The sequence below is a fragment of the Podarcis vaucheri genome (genome assembly GCF_965113315.1).
Source record: "Podarcis vaucheri genome assembly, chromosome: 6".
NCBI classification, from domain to species: domain Eukaryota; kingdom Metazoa; phylum Chordata; class Lepidosauria; order Squamata; family Lacertidae; genus Podarcis; species Podarcis vaucheri.
Genome location: NC_138764.1, coordinates 67,642,996 through 67,661,988, shown reverse-complemented (window position 1 = coordinate 67,661,988; position 18,993 = coordinate 67,642,996). Strand labels below are relative to the sequence as shown.

The 18,993-nt window shown below is 40.9% G+C and overlaps 1 protein-coding gene and 2 long non-coding RNA genes across 7 annotated transcripts in view; 2 read left to right on the top strand and 1 right to left on the bottom strand.

Moving 5' to 3' along the window:
• LOC309535373 overlaps positions 1–18,993 on the top strand; it is a 214,986-nt gene that overhangs the window by 13,494 nt on the left and 182,499 nt on the right. The window lies entirely within an intron of this gene.
• The window catches only part of CR2 (complement C3d receptor 2), a 40,778-nt gene that overhangs the window by 13,210 nt on the left and 8,575 nt on the right, over positions 1–18,993 (bottom strand). For 4 of the 5 annotated variants that reach the window (XM_082228279.1, XM_082228280.1, XM_082228276.1 and 1 more), the window contains exons 4-16: positions 17,791–17,879; positions 15,495–15,686; positions 15,040–15,222; positions 13,606–13,785; positions 12,419–12,598; positions 11,141–11,335; positions 10,895–10,994; positions 9,913–9,998; positions 6,332–6,517; positions 4,422–4,604; positions 3,251–3,433; positions 2,266–2,445; positions 764–946 (exon numbers count right to left, since the gene is read on the bottom strand). In XM_082228279.1, coding sequence (XP_082084405.1) covers positions 764–946; positions 2,266–2,445; positions 3,251–3,433; positions 4,422–4,604; positions 6,332–6,517; positions 9,913–9,998; positions 10,895–10,994; positions 11,141–11,335; positions 12,419–12,598; positions 13,606–13,785; positions 15,040–15,222; positions 15,495–15,686; positions 17,791–17,879 — 2,120 coding nt within the window. The remainder of the gene's footprint in view (positions 1–763; positions 947–2,265; positions 2,446–3,250; positions 3,434–4,421; positions 4,605–6,331; positions 6,518–9,912; positions 9,999–10,894; positions 10,995–11,140; positions 11,336–12,418; positions 12,599–13,605; positions 13,786–15,039; positions 15,223–15,494; positions 15,687–17,790; positions 17,880–18,993) is intronic. The other variant, XM_082228278.1, reaches the window with a different exon arrangement.
• LOC309535380 lies at positions 4,551–7,903 on the top strand. The gene is made up of 3 exons (XR_014221236.1): positions 4,551–4,643; positions 6,047–6,117; positions 6,926–7,903. It is a non-coding gene; the product is annotated as an uncharacterized lncRNA (long non-coding RNA).

Here is an 18,993-nt window from a genome sequence, read left to right as displayed (position 1 = left end):
AGTATATTTTCTTAATACATTTAATGTAAAGCTCAAAATTTATATTATTATATAAGGCTCTTTATGGATCAATAGCAAGATATTGCAACATACATTTTGGAGTTAGAAAGTCTCAGCTTGGACTGCCTAGGAATAGCTGTTAGGATATTTCCGTTCCACCTTAAAAGGGAGCAGGCTTTGTGAGTCAGAGTCTGCGTATTTCCTGTTTCACAGGATGTTTCTGTTATGTCTTTTGTTTTCGCTCTCTCTGTGTCTGGAGACACTGAAGCAGGCAGTCATGTTTTTTTTGTTCTGATCAACGCTGAATAAAACTTGTAAATAATGCTCTCCTGAGTGCGACTTTTGCTGTGCATTATCTGCTGATAGAGTGTGCATGAGCTCTGGAATGTGGCAAGCTATTTCTGGAAGCTCGTGTCGCTAATTGCTGATACTGTATCTATGGGCGATCAATGGATCGTCCGGCAGCCGGCTTGGGGGCCATGATGGACTTTGTCTCCCTGGCAGTATCCCAACAAGGAAATGAGACCCAAAAAAGAAAAGAATGGTCACTCCATTGGTCAGGCCTTGATCCATTAACAGAGCTGTATATATGTGGCTCACACATAATATTTGAGGTGCCCTTCCCTTAAGGACTTAACTGGAACTATAATTTTCAATGCAGAAATAAGGTACTTGTATGAACATTCACTTGCATTTTAAATCTGTTTTGACTGGTTATCCTATACAAAGCCCAAATGAAAATCCAGTGTAGCAGAATACTTGCATTCACAGCGTGGGACAGGGAGACTCCACACACCGGATGCTGTGCAATATATAGTTGCCCTTCCTATTAGCACATAACCAGGGTCACAGCTGTATTTTACAATTTTTCCACTCGTATATTGTTCTGATCCCAGAGCCCTGTACTTTCCATGCTGGACTTTGGGAGGTGAGGGGCAATGTATCTCTGGAAAACAACAACAACAAGGGAAGAATATCTTGTTCCTCAGCAAGACAGACAGGCGATACATCCAACAATAACATACATAAGAAGTCTGCTTCCTACTTTAGATCATAGTATAGTGTAATTAAATTTGGTTTAAAATGCCTTCACTTCAGTTTTCAAACATTACTGTATTAAACAACTTTAGTTGTGTGCTTGTTATTTCCCTTTGTGTTTTTGATCTTTGTTGTGCATACAACAGTAGTTGTTGCATGCATCCACTCAAACTTCAGCCATCCCTATGGAAATCAGAAGTGCAGAATTTGAAATGTTTTAGGTACTGCCCTTCTGACAGCCACAGGGATGGTAAGAGAGCAGCAAGAATAGTGGGTTTGCAAAAGGACAACAGCAATGCCTACTCACAAAAGCACCCACCCCAACAAACAGTGACTTAATGGACCAATACCAACAAAGCAACAATAAAACATGTCAGTGGGGGGGGGGAGAGAGAAATAAGTACAGTTTTGGTACGGAATATGAAGGAGATTTTCTGATGGGAAAAAGCATGCAACACACCATAAGAGGGTTAATGACGTGGCTACACTTCAGTCATTCAACAAGAATACACAGAGCTCACAAAACTCTAACACATTATTTGTAAATCACCAACATTATTAGCTACAGTGGACAGAAAATAAGGCTGCCCCCCCCCATTTCTGCATACATATTTCTGAATTATTCTCAGTCCTGTCGGAACAACTGGAACTGCTGTTGAACATCAAGGCAACTTCCAGCTTCTCTGAACAGAGGAAGTCTATGCTTAGGGGTTCACATTCCATACTTACAAACAATGCTGCTTACCTTTATATACTAAAATACCATGGACCTGCACCTCAGCATAAATGCAAATTCTGATCTCTCTGGTAAAGCAAGGTCCTTCCCTTCACCACCCAAATCTTGAGTAGCTTACAGAGTGGAAAGTGAGGCTTCTACGAGGTAGACTTCATTTCCCCAGCATGCTAGGAGAACTTTGAGCAGTCTGAGACTTCTCAAGAGATGTAGGAACAAGGAAAATACATCTAAATGTGTCCCATTTCATTGAATTTTGTATTCAATTAGCCGATTGATGAAGCTGCTCTCCCAAGAGACAAATGTTTATTATAGAAAGCAAAACACTGCTTGTAGACATATAAAGTCATAAATTAGATATACTTTATTTCCTTCCACCGCAAACTATTTTTTTAAACATATAGTGTGTCATGTATGAAATATCTTTCCTACCAATGTTTTCAGACTCATCGTATGATTTGCATATGCTGCTTGAAATAAAAAGGCTGACTCACCTTTGCAGTTAGGCGCTGAGGAGTTCCAAGACCCAGATGCTGTACAAAAAATTCTGGCATCTCCTATAATGCTGTATCCAGGATCGCAACTGTATTCTACAAACCCCCCATTAGTAAAACCTTTTGCTTCCTGACTGCTGTATTTCCCATGAGCGACCACTTGAGGTGGGGGGCACTGCACTGTTAAAAGAGAGGGTAAAGTATATCAAGGAGTTAAAAAATGAAAACTGTCACAACATCTGGAATTGTGTCTCAGATTACATCTTCCAAATGCAGACTATCTTATACTAGTGGCTGGAGGTGATGCTGCTCTGTATATCATAGAGGACATAAAGTTGAACACAGTGCCAGATTTAGGGCGGTGCAGATGGTTCTGTTTTTGTACTGATGTGAAGTTTTAGTTAGCCTGACATACTAGAAATCCCAAAAGGGGTGGACTTCTCTGAATTGGTGTGGGTGGTGAGCTGCAGGCTGCAAGAGTAATTTAGTCCTGGAGATAATACAAGCTAGAATTTCCTAAAAGGGCAAACTCTGATCCAATCCCTGTGAGTAGTGATACTGTCTATGTAAACAAGCAATTGCCAAGCAAGTCCAACACAATTAAAGTCTACTGTACTCAATTTAGAACTCAACCAAAGAAATGAGGGGATTAAGAAAAGGAAATTCAATGGAAAAGTTGCAATATTTCCAGAATTACTACAGTAATAGAAACTCACTAGAATCTAAACAGCAGATCAGGAAAAGTACCACCAAGGAAAGAGGATGCCAGCATGGTTAAACAGCAGAGTCAAGGAAACTATTAGAGGCAAGAAGGCTTCCTTCAGAAAGTAGAAATCTTGTTCAAATGAAAACGAAAAGGAGCACCAATTTTAGCAGAAGTGCAGGTCACAGTAAGGAACAAAGACCAGTGTTAACACCAGTACAGATGATAAAAAGCAATTATATCCTCTGTTGCTGAGATTGTACAAAATGTCATCGTAAATACTTTCACAACGTGGCAGAGGACTGCTCCACTCTCCAGAAGCTGTGCAGGAAATAGTTGCCTTTCCAACAAGTGAGTAACCAGGATCACAGGAGTAAGTTACAGACTTCTGAGAAGTAAACACTTCCCCAGGAAAACCATTGTGATTTCCATTGGGTATATCCAGAGGCAAGGGGCACTGTGATACTAAAAGAAAAATGAAATAGGAGAGAACATTCACAATAGCATATTAATGGCACATTTAACTGAAAATGTATTTTTATGTATTTATTTATTAAATTTCTATACCACCCTTCATCTGAGGATCACAGGGCAGTTTACAATATAGAAACTCAAAAATACATAACAAAGGGTTATGTTTTAAAGAACATAGATTGTTGAATTAGCCAAAGGCCTAGGAGAACAGCAATGTATTTGCCAGGCACCAAAAGATCTGTAACAAAGGTGCCATGTGAGCCTCCCTGGGGAGGGCATTCCACCTGTCATCCAAGGAACACAAGGCATCTTACAGACAAACAGATTTGTATCCAATGCTAGTCCTATTCTGAGTAGACCCTTTGAAATTAATGGACACTACTAACTTGTGTGTATTACAGTGCTATCCATTTACTTGGATTAGGACTACCACTGGACACAACCTACAATCAATTGCCTTAACCATGGTTAGTGAAAATAAGCCAGCTTCAGTCTGTGGAGCTGCCCTATTTGAAGTTACCATAGTTCAGGTTAACCACAGTTTAGAATTTGGATGGAATGCTAAACTGCAGTTACTCTAAAACTGGCACCTCCAATTTCATTTGCATAGCTTGTGCTAGAGATTTGGGGGTGCATAAGCCTGAGGGGAGACTAGTCCCTGTTAAACCATGATTTTGTGCTAAGTCCAATTATAGTCAGTGACTGGCCCAAGGACAACTAGTGAAGTTGATAGGGTTGAAGATTTGAACCCATGTCTTTTGTGCATGTCCCGCTGCCTATGCCATACGCATGAGATCTGGCAATCTGTCTGCAAGTATAGCAATATCACTACTTGTGTGAACATTTACTGCAGATATTCCTGCTTCCTTCTATAACTAAAGAATTACAAATGCTTCCTGAATATTGAAGTTACGAGCATGTATGTATCCAGCTCATATTCATGCTTGCCTATATATGGATGCTTCTTATTTATACTTGCCCAGTTCACAGTGAGGTAGAGGAGGGTCCCATGTACCATCTACTTGGCAATGGATCTCTCTTGTTCCAGATATTTTGTAGCCAGCATTGCAGTCTAAAGTCACCCTTTGGTTATATGTGTAGGTGTCTGAATAACCAGTTACTATCCTTCCATTCCTTACTTGAGGGGGTGGACAGCGAGTCACTGAAACGACAAAGTTTCAACAAGCATACAGTACTGAAGGTAAAAAGGAATACACCTGTTCTCTGCATATCTGTGTGTTTAGCTGGCAGTATTATAGACATGTGGATTATGGGCTGATGGAATAGGAACCTCAGGCTCAGGGCCCAAATGTAGCCCACCCTGCTCCTCTATTTGACCCTCAAGTCTCTCCCCACGCTTAGGGCTGGATTAAACCTTAAGCAAAATAAGCACATACTTAGGGCATCAAGGGAAGGGGGGTGCCACAAAAAATCCATTGCCAGATTTAACATAGACCACATGGCACAGCTGAACCAGGTTCCACAAAAAAGTTTCCCACAATAAGTGAAAAATGAATACACACGGACACACACAAATAATGATAATAAATTAGTAACAATGAATTAGTAACAATAGAGAGTGATGACTGCTCCCCACATTAAATGGGGGGTGCCCTTTGCGTGGTCGTGTGCAGCCCCCTGGACCCTATATGCGGCACCATTAGCACAGGCTTGGCTTCGCCTTCCCCAGGTGGGATACCTGGAGGTCTCTGCCTACCTCAGCCACTTGCCCAATCCTGCCTGGGGAGGCATTGCCAAGGTGATCACCCTGCCCACACAAACATTATTCTTAGGAAAACCACAAAATTAGAATCTGGTAACTGGTAAACTGCCACTCGGTTCACTGAGGCTCATGTTATTTGAAGGTTCCTTCAAATTTGGAGATTTTTAAAGGCCTTGGTGAGAATTGTTATCTCCACAGCTTTTCCTTAGGGGGGGGGTTGGGGATGGCAAAATAATAACCACGTAGATTTGGGAGACAATTGATGTGTCAACTTACGATGAAATTATATGTGCATCACTATGAACTCATCAGTTTATTAATTTCTCAGCTGAGCTTCAGCAGTTTCACTCATATGTGCATCGTAAGTTCAGTGCAACCAAAAATGTAAAAACAAGATTCAGTCATGCTGAACTTTATAAAACAATTGTAGAAGACAATGTTGAGTCTGCCTTTCCAAATGCAGACATTTGCTTTTGTATATCTTAATATTAATGGTCACAAATCATCACAGACTGCTCAGCTGAGTGTTTATTTTCTCAGTTGAAATATATTAAAAATCCTAACAGAACAGCTATGCAACAAGGCGGGCAGGATACCTTATCTCTACAAAGTATAGAAGCATATGTGTTATGGAAGATTAGTTTTGAGGATCTGATAAAAGACTTTTCAATTAGAAAAAGCAAGAGAAAAGTAGGAGAAATAGTGGGTGGAAGGTGAGTGGTGTCAATGGAGACAGTGATGGAGTTAGGATTCCTGCCTTCTCTTTCCAGACATTAAGCAGGAGTTTCTTCTCCACTTCCCTATTCATCCTACTAAAGAACTGCATGTTTCACCTAAGGAGGAATGCAGATCTGATTAACAACTGGATTTTGTATTTTCAGAAATGGGGTTGTTATGTTGGAATCAACCATTGTATGTCTTTTCATCCCAGCAGTCCTAATTATAGTTGCAGGTAGGCATTGCAGCTTGTACAATACTAGGGGACATTTTGGTTTGCCCCAATGAGTCCCCCACCCTTGCCTTTGCATTTTTTAAGGAATATATATAGCTAATGATTCTTCTTGTTGGGAAGTAATAGAGTAATGACTGCTGTGATTTTGCCAAATGTTCCTGCACACAACTTCCTGCAATTAACAAAATGGCATGGAGAATATTTAAAAACACACCTCCACAATATGCACGGCCACTCCAAACACCATTTACTCCATCCTTGGTAGTACAGTAAATAGTGGCATTTCCGACAAGGGGGTGGCTTTTTTCACAGGTGTATGATACAGCTGTCCCATAGAAGTAGTCATCTATGCCACTGTGCTTGCCATGGGGAACATCTGGTGGTGGAGAACATGAAATAGCTAGAGAAAGGTAGAAGACAAACATATAGCATAAATGATGTATTCTGTTTTCTATTTCTGATGGCTACTACTGGAGCCAACAGATGAAGTTAACAGCGTGTGTAATATTAATGACTGCTAAACTATGATTATCCCTTGAATACATCCAATAGTTAAAAGGAAGAAAATAATACAAGACATCCAGAGTTCCATAATCTGCCATGGAGATTACATGAAACGCAAGAACTACAATGGCTACTTATAAATACCAAAATAGAGAGATGAACTATTCTGTAAGACACATAAATTAGATAATAACAATAACAGGACAGAGACTGACCACTTTCTTTAGGCTGAAAGATTTATCAGCTTAGGAGAAATACAACCAAGGAGCATACAATAAAGAAAGTATTTTTGTTGTTGCTGCAGATACACATCAGAAAAGAGAGGATTAATGCTCCTCAGCTGGAAAATTGGAAGGAACGTCAGTCAACAATGAGATTGTTAACTACAATTCTGTGCTAAGGGCAAAGAAAGCATCAATATTACAAACATTGTTTTAATAGTGTAAGACTAGGGACGTGGGTAGTGCTGTGGTCTAAACCACCGAGCCTCTTGGGCTTGCCGATTGGAAGGTTGGCAGCCGATTGGAAGGTTGGCAGTTCAAATCCCCACAATGAGGTGAGCTCCTGTTGCTCTGTCCCAGCTTCTGCCAACCTCGCAGTTCGAAAGCATGCCAAAAAGTGCAAGTAGATAAATAGGTACCGCTCCGGCAGGAAGGTAAATGACGTTTCCATGTGCTCTGGCACTTGTCAGTGTCCTGTTGTGTCAGAAGTGGTTTAGTCATGCTGGCCACATGACCTGGAAAGCTGTCTGCGGACAAATGCTGGCTCCCTCGGCTTGAAAAACGAAATGACTGCCACACCCCACAGTCATCTTTGACTGGACTTAACTGCCCAGGGGTCATTTACCTTTACCTTACCTAGTGTAAGGTGTAAGATATTCCATAATGGTATTCCATTATTCTCATGATTTCATTGATAACCTGATACTATATTCTGATACTCTTGCCACAGGATTCCTGTGCTTTATAACTTTGCCATGTGATTGTGATACTGATAATGTATGTAGGTTACACCAGTTTCTGTTAGTCTGGCATCCATCTTGGAACCACTCCCAAGAGTGCAAGCCTTGAGCCTGTTCAGTTCCCAACTTTTTCTCAAGAAATACGTTTGCCTTTTGGCCACTAGGTGGCAACCATATATCTTACAGTCCCCCAACTCCTTCATTTATACTTTCAACATGATAAATATCCCTTGCCAGACTTCCTGCACTATGTAATTTTGCCAGGTGACTGACAGCGATTAGGTTAGATATAGGAAAATGCAAATATGCTATCTTAACTAGATTATTTGAACCATGTGATTGATTGTGGACAACTGGTCTTTCAGTGCCAACTAGCACAAAAGTCAAAAGCACACTATTATATGAGTGTGAATAGTTATGTCCTTTTAAATTAAGTGTTACTTGTAAAAATTAAAATTTAATTTATCTGGAATTTGGTGAAATAGTAAAAGCACAAAGATATGTAGGCTGCTCAAAATCCTATAAAAAGAGGGGCAAACAAAATTATTTTCACATTATTTGATTGAAATAATATATAATACATTATTATATTATTTGATTACAAGAATCTCTTTAATTTTCCAACAACTGTATGGTTTTTGAAGGGTTGCTGCAATGGTTCTCAAGAGTTGGGCTGACTGGCATTGACTCAAATATCCAAAGGCTATTTGCAATATTGCAAATATCGGATGCTGCCCAAGGCACAAAAGACTGGAAGAGCTGTAGAAGTGAACCACACCTACTAGTTATTCACTAATTGTCAATATTTTTGTGTCAATGATGCTATTTTTACATAGCTAATAGTCAACCCTTGTGGTGGACGGGCTTTGAATCAGCCTCCTGGGGACCCAGAAGCCATTCAGAGCTGGGTGGTGTGTCATCCTATCAGGAGGGAGGGAGTGGAGATTTAAATGTAGGCCTGGCCCACTGATGAGGACAAACAGATTTGTATCTAATGCTGCACCCGCCTCACTTCTGCCACTCACCCCGCTGTCTCTGGGGAAGCAGCACTGGCAGTGGCACTGGTCTGGGGCAAGATCTTGCCAAAATCTCAAGAGATCCTAAGATCCAATGAGACTTTGGCAAGATCTCACCAGATGTTGGTGCCACTGCTTTGCGGGCATCACCATGGCACTGGCAGCAGGGTGCAGCAGGTGAATGAATCTGTGATATTGCAAATAGCCATATTAGGTACTGCAAGCAAGGACAGTGGCATGCAGCTGACAAATGGATCTGTCATAAGATCTGGTCCCTGTGTCAGTGTCTTTGTTATGTGGCCTGTCATTTAGGTTTGGGGGCTGTCTGTAAGCAGGTATGAGCCCAAGGCTGTGATGTATGTAAGCCTATGAGAGGGAAGTGTTATTGTTCAGGATGGGTTGTAGGTAATTGATTATACATTTCAGTGTCTTTAGCTGGATGTTGCATGTGACAAGTGATAGTTGATAGATTCTTTATTGTCATTACACTAGTGCAGCATTGCACAAGTGCAACGAAATTGGATGCCAACCCTTAAAAACAACAAAAACAAAACAACAGCAACAACCAACAAACCACCTTCCAACCACACCCACACCCACACCCATCAAACTCCCCGGTCTCATTATCGAGTTACAGCATTCAAAAAAGCCACAGCTCTTGGATAGAAACTGTTTTTCAGTCTATTTGTCCTAGACTTGATGTTTCTATACCTCCTGCCAGAAGGCAGCAGGTGATGTTCTCTTCTAGGTCTATCCTGTAGTAGATTTTCCCTCGGTGCCAGCCTTGCCTTGTCAATCTGTTTACCTTGTCAGTCTGTTTTCTCCCCCATTTCATTGGGTAGGTTTTATACTCTGATACATGTCTGATGCCACTGTTTAAGTTGTGGAGTGATATGGGTAGAAGCTGGATGCATGTAAGTATGTGCAGTGGTCAGTAGCTTTCCATTATGTCCATTATGTAATTGCACAGCAGTGTCCAGCAAGTGAACGTGCATTGACTGATTTAGGCTCAGGTGGAGTAAAAGTTATTAAGTCCTGGTGGAACTTCTCAGTTGCCCTCTGGAAAAATGATATACAGTGGTACCTCTGGTTAAGAACTTAATTCGTTCTGGAGGTCCGTTCTTAACCTGAAAGTGTTCTTAACCTGAGGTACCACTTTAGCTAATGGGGCCTCCTGCTGCCGCCGCACGATTTCTGTTCTCATCCTGAAGCAAAGTTCTTAACCCAAGGTACTATTTCTGGGTTAGTGGAGTCTGTAACCTGAAGCGTTTGTAACCTGAGGTACCACTGTATGTTAACATGTGTTCTACTTACGCTGACAAATAGCAGTTTCACCAGTCCATACTGCTTTTAGGCCAGAAATCACACACTGTCTGGAAGATAGACCAACTAGCCTGTACCTGAATTGAGATAGAAGCAATTATGGATTGTCAACTTCTTTATCCCAGGATGCACAGAATTAAATGCATATTACGAAATGTATGCACTGTGTTATTAGAGGTCACGGCTCACAAACTTCTACTGCGCTTGCTGATAGTGTAGTGGCTCCTCAATAAAATCGCTTTAAAAAGCTTGTAGCAGAGTTTCTTCCTGGCGGTGGACGACAAGAGACTACGAGACTTGTGCAAAATACTCAATCAAGAGTTACCTTTATTTCTTGGCTGGTTCACAAGCATTTTAGTTCAAACTATATACAAACTATTTACATACATCTTTCCACCATGGTATAAACTCACAGCCTGTGGGTACTCTTTCCTCGTGCAGGATGTTGCAACCTGCAACTTCCTCTTTTTATTTTCATCCCCAGCTGTAACCAATCAGCCTAGAATGTCACTCCTATTAAAGAAAACTTCTTTAAAGCTACAAGAACCTTTTTTTTTCTTTGAAGAATGACTTCCTAACATGTGTACCCATTCACAACCAAAGCTGTATACTGAGCGATTATCACAGCAAAATATATTCTATTCAGACCAGAATTCTCTCTTCTGCAAACCCTGCAATTTGCACAAGCATGCTGATATCTCCCTCTATCTGTCTCCAATTCTACTGGCACTCCCCTCAGATGATTAGTATTAGGCTGCAAGACAAGTTAGTGCCTGGGACTGGCTAAATCTGTTGTCGCAGGGGTCTTGTTTCTTCAAAAGCTGCATTACAATAAGAAATTGATTTATGAACCTTTTCCTGCATAGGAGGTTAGGTGAGGGGGGAAAGTTAACACCAATGACTTGTTCTTAAATTGTTAAAGGAAGAGGAGCCCTACCAGAAAAAGTAACCTTATTGATTTCCTAATGCTTACCCATCCTCGCAGGTGTAATTTATAGTAGAACCAAATAAAAGATCTTTTGTTACAATCAGCCTCCCATTATCTGGTTCTCCTGGATATCCACATGATTTTCCTGTCAGAAAAAAGCAAACCATACAGAATTTCTCTCTGTAATTTTTTAAAAACAAATTTAATTAAAGCACAAAAGAAGAATGGTGCAACTTAATCAAACCACTTATATTAATATAACAATCAATACAAGGATGGTAAGAGACTCACTTTTGCAGAACTCCTGAACTCCTGACCATTCCTGATTTCTAATGCACATAAGAGAGGCCTTTAACCCGGGATGCTTAGCATAGCCTGGACGGCACATGTATTTCACAACTGAGCCAACGGGAAAGGAATTATTTTCTTTATACTCATTGAGAAGTTCAGCAAATTGTAAACTGGGTGGGGGTGCACAGCTACCTCCTGATGAGATGGAGGGAGGAAGTGGGGAGAAAGAGAGGGAAAAATGAGGCCAGTAGTTATTGTGAAGGTCTACAAAGTGTAATATTGTGGTTCTAACTTTAAACTAATCTCCAGTTCCTCCAACTATAATATAGCAGTGGTCCTCACCACTCTTTTCTCACCTGTACGTATTTACTTATTCATTTTAATTTTATTTAAAAATATGCATATATTGCTATTCAGAAAAAAATATCAATGCAGTTTACAACAATTATACATACATAAAACCATATAAAAAGTTAAAAATTATTTATTTTATGCGTTTATATATATGTGAAACATAAAATAGGATAATTGCATCAAGCAGGAAATAATATGCACAAGACAAAAATGAGAAAAGCAATTTCATCAGTGGGAACAAGATGTGATGTCCAGTTCCTTACTCAAGCAGATTAAAGAACATTCAAGCTGTTTTATTTCTTCTGTTTCTTGGAAGGTGGTAGTGCCTTCACTATTATAAGAAGTTGCCAGTTTGACTTTGGGCAGCAGCCAGCAAAGTAATTGCATTCTGCTTGTGCAACGAAACTTCCCACCCCTCTCTTTTCCCTGTGCCTTCTACAAATCTGCTATGGAAGGGATGAGGGAACCCTAGAACAGGTTTAGGGTATGCATAGGGGGAGGGGGAGAAGGGGCAGTTCTACCGCACAACCAAAAGTCCTTGCACTAATAGAACTACAGTACCTTGCAGTATTAAACCACAGAGCCTAGGGCTTGCCAATCAGAAGGTCGGCAGTTCGAATCCCTGTGACGGGGTGAGCTCCCATTGCTCGGTCCCTGCTCCTGCCAACCATCAGTTCAAAAGCACGTCAAAGTGCAAGTAGATATATAGGTACCGCTCCGGCAGGAAGGTAAAAAGCGTTTCCGTGCGCTGCTCTGGTTCACCACAAGCAGCTTAGTCATGCTGGCCACATGACCCAGAAACTGTACGCCAGCTCCCTTGGCCAATAAAGCGAAATGAGCTGAATGGAAGAAATGGTGTAAACATTGCTTTGTAGCTTGCCCTGCTAGAGCCAATATGGACAATCTTATAGTCAAAAGATGTACCTTCACAGCGAGGGGCAGGGGAAGACCATGTCCCAGATGCTGTGCAGTAAATAGTCCCCTCTCCAATTAGACCATAGCCAGGCTCACATGTGTATTTCACAGACATTCCATTAGTAAACACTGCTGCTTCCTGGTTGTACATCCCATTTTGAACATGTGGGGGTGGCTGGCATTGAATTACTGAAAGGGGAAAAAGGTGGTTACAATCCTTGACTGTAAATTGACTGTAAATTCCACATTTGTAAGAACTCAATCATTTAGTGTGGCAGCACCTACACTTGGGAACTCCCTGCCTATTGATATCAAGCAGGTGATATCAGGTGCCTTCACTTTATTCTTTTTGGCATCTGCTAAAAGCATTCTTGATTTTGGCAAGCCTACCCTGATGCTTAGAAAGTTGAAATAATTTTAATCTGTTTTACTATTTTAACTTTTGTTTGCTTTAAAGTTGTAAAATTTCCTTGGTTTATTTTTGTAAACTACTTTGAAATTATTGTTTTTTACAATCAAGCAGTGTATAAATTTTAGGAAGCAAACAAATAATAAATACTGTTAATAAGTGTGTGTCAATCTGAACTTTTTCTTTGGTTTATTACCGTAGATCATGGCATGAGTAAAGGTTGGCCTAACTTAACATGAAATGACCCCCCCCATTAACTTTTATTGGTTCTGGTATCATTATTATATTTATGCTTTTTACAAAGCATATGCTAATTCAAATGAAACATGATACATATATCTTGCACTTCTTTTTGTTCATGCAATTGCAATGGTCTGTCATTATTTGTTATGATTCCTATTTCAGGTTTCAGTCCAATCAATAAACCCCCAAAGGCTTATTTCCTCAATCACACTCTATTGCAGGCGTAGCCAACTTGGTGCACTTCAGTTGTTGTGGACTATAACTCCCATAATCTTTTACTATTGGCCATGCTGACTGGGGCTGATGAAAACTGTAGTCCACCAACATATGAAGGGCACCAATTTGGCTATCTTTATTCAGTGGAATGATTTAAGTACTTACACACCCCTGTATGGTATTGATTTGCAGAGAGTCTTTAATGTGCACAAGCTCAGATGAGACTTTCATTCTTTTTGGTTCATATCTGAAACTGTCAAAGGAGATCCAAACAAAAGGAAAGCATTCCTGACTATTAGAAGCAAATGAAAGATATACTAGTACCTACCCCTAACACAAATGGGCACAGGAGAATCCCACATGCTGTCAAATTGGCACTGAATTGTATGGTTGCCTTTCAGGATATAGCCAGGGTCACATTCAAATGTAATTGTCTCTTTGGGTTTAACTTGCCCTCTAGATCTTGTTATTCTTCCATTCTGGATTTCTGGATTTTCACAACCAGTGACTGCAAAGGAAAAAGGATAAAGCCATTATTAAATTCTATAATATGTGAGACCTGAGAGAAGGGTGTGTTGCAGAAATTATAAAACCTTGATGTAAAATTCAACATTTTAACTTTCTAGGATCATAGACAACCTCTTAACACTTTCCTGATAATTGGGAAGTGTATTGGTTTGTACACGTCCACAGAATGGAAGATGGCAAGATCCCCAAGAACATGCTCTATGGGGAGCTAGCCTTAAGCACCAGGCCTGTTGACAGACCAGCTCTGTGTTACAAAGATGTCTGCAACCGTGACATGAAGGCTGGCAATATCAGCCTCACTGTATAGGAATTCCTTGCATCCAACCACAGTGTCTGGAGACAGGCAGTCAGGTCATGTATCCATAGTAGTTACCTGAGGAAAAATGACCACTGGGAGGAGTGCAGAGAGCAGAACTGCCATGGTGCACCTGAGCAGCACAACTGGACACCTTTATCCCACTGCTGCCAGTTATTTAATGTGGGCCTGGATAACTCAGTTGGTTAGAGCATGGTACTGATAACACCAAGGTTGCAGGTTCAGTCTCCATATGGGACAGCTGCATATTCCTGCATTGCAGGGGGTTGAACTAGATGATCCTCAGGTTCCCTTCCAACTCTACAATTCTATGATCTGCCCCAGCTGCAGTAAAACATGTATCTCCCATATTGGTCTCTACAGCCACAGCAGGTGCTGTAACTCTCCAAATGTTTGACTTTACTCGCAAAGACACACTGTTCCATTGTCTCCCAAGACAGATGGGTGCCAACAGAACAATCTATTCAACATGAAGGCTGCAATCTTATCACACTTACATAGTAGTAAATTTAACAGAACTCAATGGCCCTTACTTCTAAATAAGCATGTGTAAGATTCCACTGCAAGGTATTAACTATGTTTCCTACATATTAATGATTGAAAAATGAATTTATGGAACACTACATTAAAGCACTAGATGGTTTTCTCAAACAATTATTAGTGGAAACAGTCAAACATTTTACAGCAAGTGATTTGTGGGTTGCTTCTTTGATTACTAGGAACATAAACTTTAGGAGGAACAGAAACCAGAAAGAGTCATGGGAAATTTCTGCTTATTATAGTTCAAAAAGGCATTGCCTTCTATTGTGGCTCAGGTTAAAAACCCTCGTATTAGAAACACAGTCAGAAGCAGCCTGAAAGGGAAGTCTGTTTGCGGGTGAGGAGTCTCATACGAAAGAGCTTCAAAGTGATACTTGCCCTGTTCACAGTGAGGTAGTGGAGGGTCCCATGTGCCATCCACTTGGCAATGGATCTCTCTCGAGCCAGCTATTTTGTGGCCAGCATTGCAGTCTAATGTCACCCTTTGGTTATATGTGTAGGTGGCAGAATAACCAGTTACTATTCTTCCATTTTCAATTTGAGGAGCTGGACAGTGAGCCACTGAAAAGAAGATGTGTTTAATAAACATACAGCTACAAAGGACAAAGTAAAAGAATAGACCCTCACTCAGTGCATCTGTGCATCTGCTGCATCATGGACAGGGGGGTTGGTTTTGAAAATTTAGAAGTATTAATACCTAATAGTTATTCTGTTAGAGCTATCAGAAGAAAATGCTTGCCACATTGCCAAATCATCATGTTTAGGAATTAACACAAATTGGACCTTTCCATATAAACAATAGAAGAACAAAGAGTAACACTGGAAAACCACACCTCCACAATATGCACGACCACTCCAAATTCCATTTAATCCATCCTTAGTAGTACAGTAAATAGTGGCATTTCCCACAAGGGGGTGGCCTTTGTCACAGGTGTATGTTACAGCTGTCCCATAGGAGAAGTAATTCATGGACCTGCCACTGTGCTTGCCATGGGGAACATCTGGTGGTGGAAAGCATGGAATACCTAGAAACATAAGCAGAAGATAACAACAACAACAACAACAACAACAACAACAACAACAACAACAACAAATTTTATTTATATCCCGCCCTCCCCAGCCAAAGCTGGGCTCAGGGCGGCTAACAACAATCAAATAATCAAACAATCAAATAATCTAACATTCTAAAACATTTCATTATAACAATTAATTAAAATCAAATTAAGATACATGCCAAAGACAAATATTTTAGTGGTTTTTAAAAAATATTTATTGTGTCTTAGTTCATTTTGCATCTAAACATCTCCCTACCTAAGGAAACACTAGTGCTTTCATTTAATTTGAGGAAATGCAGTGGTGTTGAATTTCTTTTGTAAGACTGTCCGACGGTTTTGTAAGTGTAAGAATAATAATAAAAACAGAGAGTGGCACATAGGGAATTATTTTCTGGATACTAGACGCTAAGCAGGCATAGAAGGCTTGTGTGACGCTGTAGAAATAGTACATCATACCTGCCAGTTACATCTGGCAATCATTAATTTCATCTTTTTTGTTTGAAAATTATATTAATTTCGTGTAAGTAAGGAAGCCTACTTTTTCCTGACACATCCATGCAAAGTTCTTTCATTCACAGTATTTTAACCTTTCCCCTATAATGAAAATTTAAAAAGTACATCTACAGAAATTTAACTGTATTATATTTGCATAACTGTACTCATGTCAGTCTAATTCACTTCAGGGAACCTCTTCTATAGAAGTTAGTGATAGTGAATCAGGACCCATTTTTTTTAGTTATTTATTTTATAACAAAGAAACATTTATCTGGACAGCATCCATGTGACAAGAGATGGGCAAAATTGCATTGTGCCATTCAGGCTAACAGGCAAGTAACAATTGTTACAGGCACAGGAGCAAACTCAGGGCTAAGGGCACTTTGCCCACCCCCATAAAATATTTGAGGGGGCTGCTCGTCCCCCGAAGTTGATGAGAATTGCCATTCAAATGGTGTGTGTGTGTGCTGCACCATGTGAACAGTTATGCAGGGTGGGGCTTACTTGTCCCTCCGATTTTATTCAAGTTGGCAGCCCTGGTTACGGGTAAGGCCCTCCCTCACATCAGTAGGTTCGCAAAATAGCTTGAAGATACAGGAGTCTGCTTCACTTTTTCTTATACTGAATGTGACCAATATTGAACCATTGTCTATTCCTATGTTTATTTGCTTATTTCAGCAGAGTCTCAGAGGTTATCCCAAAGAGTGAGTTATACTACGCTTCGTGAAACAAAGCTTCAATGCCATAATTTGTTTTAGGTAAAGGTAAAGGAACCCCTGACAGTTAGGTCCAGTCGCGGATGACTCTGGGGTTGCAGCGCTCATCTCGCTTTATTGGCCGAGGGAGCCGGCGTACAGCTTCTGGGTCATGTGGCCAGCATGACTAAGCTGCTTTTGGCGAACCAGAGCAGTGCACAGAAATACTGTTTATCTTCCTGCTGGAGCGATACCTATTTATCTACTTGCACTTTGATGTGCTTTTGAACTTCTAGGTGGGCAGGAGCTGGGACTGAGCAATGGGAGCGCACCCCGTCACAGGGATTTGAACCACCAACTTTCCAATCGGCAAGCCCTAGGTTCAGTGGTTTAGACCACAGCGCCACCAATGTTGTATTTTCAGTTGCTGTAACCTGCCTTGGAACCTTAAGGTGCAGTATAGGTAAGAAATTAAAGTACAGTCATACCTCGGGTTACAGCAGCTTCAGGCTGCATTTTTTTGGGTTGCGGACCGCCGAATCCTGGAAGTACCGCAACGGGTTACTTCCGGGTTTTGGCAGTCGCGCATGCACAGAAGCGCTAAATCGCGCTTTGTGCATGCGCAGAAGCGCCGAATCACAACCTGCGCATGCGCAGACACGGGTTGTGAATGTGCATTCCGCATGGATCACGTTTGCAACCCGAGCGTCCACTGTAACAACAAGAACAACATTTTGACACTGATTTACCTCTAATACTGCTAGACGAGAGCATGCAAATGTATTAACCCTTTACCATCCATACTAAATTGATTTTGAGGTGTTCCTGGTGCCATATAAGAATACCATTTACAAACATAGCAGTAAAAAATATGTTTTACTTACGCTGACAAAGAGGAATATCATTAGTCCACCCTACTTTTCGGCCAAATACGACACACTTTCTGCTGGAAGTACTACCAATTAACCTGTGCCTGTATCAAGAAAGAAGTAGCTGTGGGTTGCCTTGTTCTGCCTCGTGAGATGCACAGAACTGATGTGCTTATAATGTGAACGTTCTTCTTACTGACTTTCCACAAACAAATGAAATGCTTTTTGAAAGACAGGGAAGCACATTTCTTGTCAGCCAGGATTGTGCAGCTATCTCAACATATCTTACAATATTCATTTAATTAATATGTTCACCCCTCTTTCAATTGTTCTTGGTGTCGAGTGTCCCAGTTAACTAATATCCGTTGAGCAAGCAATCCAGTACACTTCCTGGGGTAATATAGATTTATAACGCAACATACCTAATTTATTTTATTTGTATGTTAAGAAATATGATACATTGTCCTCTGAAAGGAATGACTGAAAATGGTTACATGCCAACACTGATAAAAGCTAGTGGGGCTGAGCCAGGGGGGTGATCAATGCCTCATAACAAGAGGCGGTGGTTTCTGCCTGGAGGAGGCAGTGGTAAAACCGCTCCTTAAGAAACCCTCCCTGGACTCAGAAATCTTTGACTACCGGCCAGCTGCCTTGCTCCCCTTCATGAGCAAGGTTCTTGTCAAGGTTCTGATGGTTGTGGACCAGACCCAGGTGCCTTTGGAGGAAACTGATTTTCTAGATCCATTTCAGTTGGGGTTTCGGCCTAGTTTTGGCACAGAAACTCTTCTGGTTGCCCTGCATGATGACCTCTGTTGGGAGAGAGACAGGGGAAATGTTTCCTTGTTAATTCTCCTCAACCTCTCAGCAGCTTTTGATACCATTGACCATAGCATCCTTCTGGAGTAGCCGTCTGAGTTGGGGATAGGTGGCACTGCTGTGTGGTGGTCCTGGACATTGCATTCATCATCTGAGGGCCTCCTTTGTGTACCTCCTTCACATGAAGTCCAGAGGATGGCTACACGAGAATGGGCCTTTTCTGTAGTCGCTCCCCGTTTGTGGAATGCTCTCCCCAGGGACACTCGCCTGGCACCTTCATTATATATTTTTAGGTGTCAGGTGAAAACGTTCCTCTTCAACAAGGCCTTTGGCTGATAAGGAGGGCTATTGTTTTGGCTTAATTATTTTATCTTGTATTTTATTCTGACATCTTCTGATGAA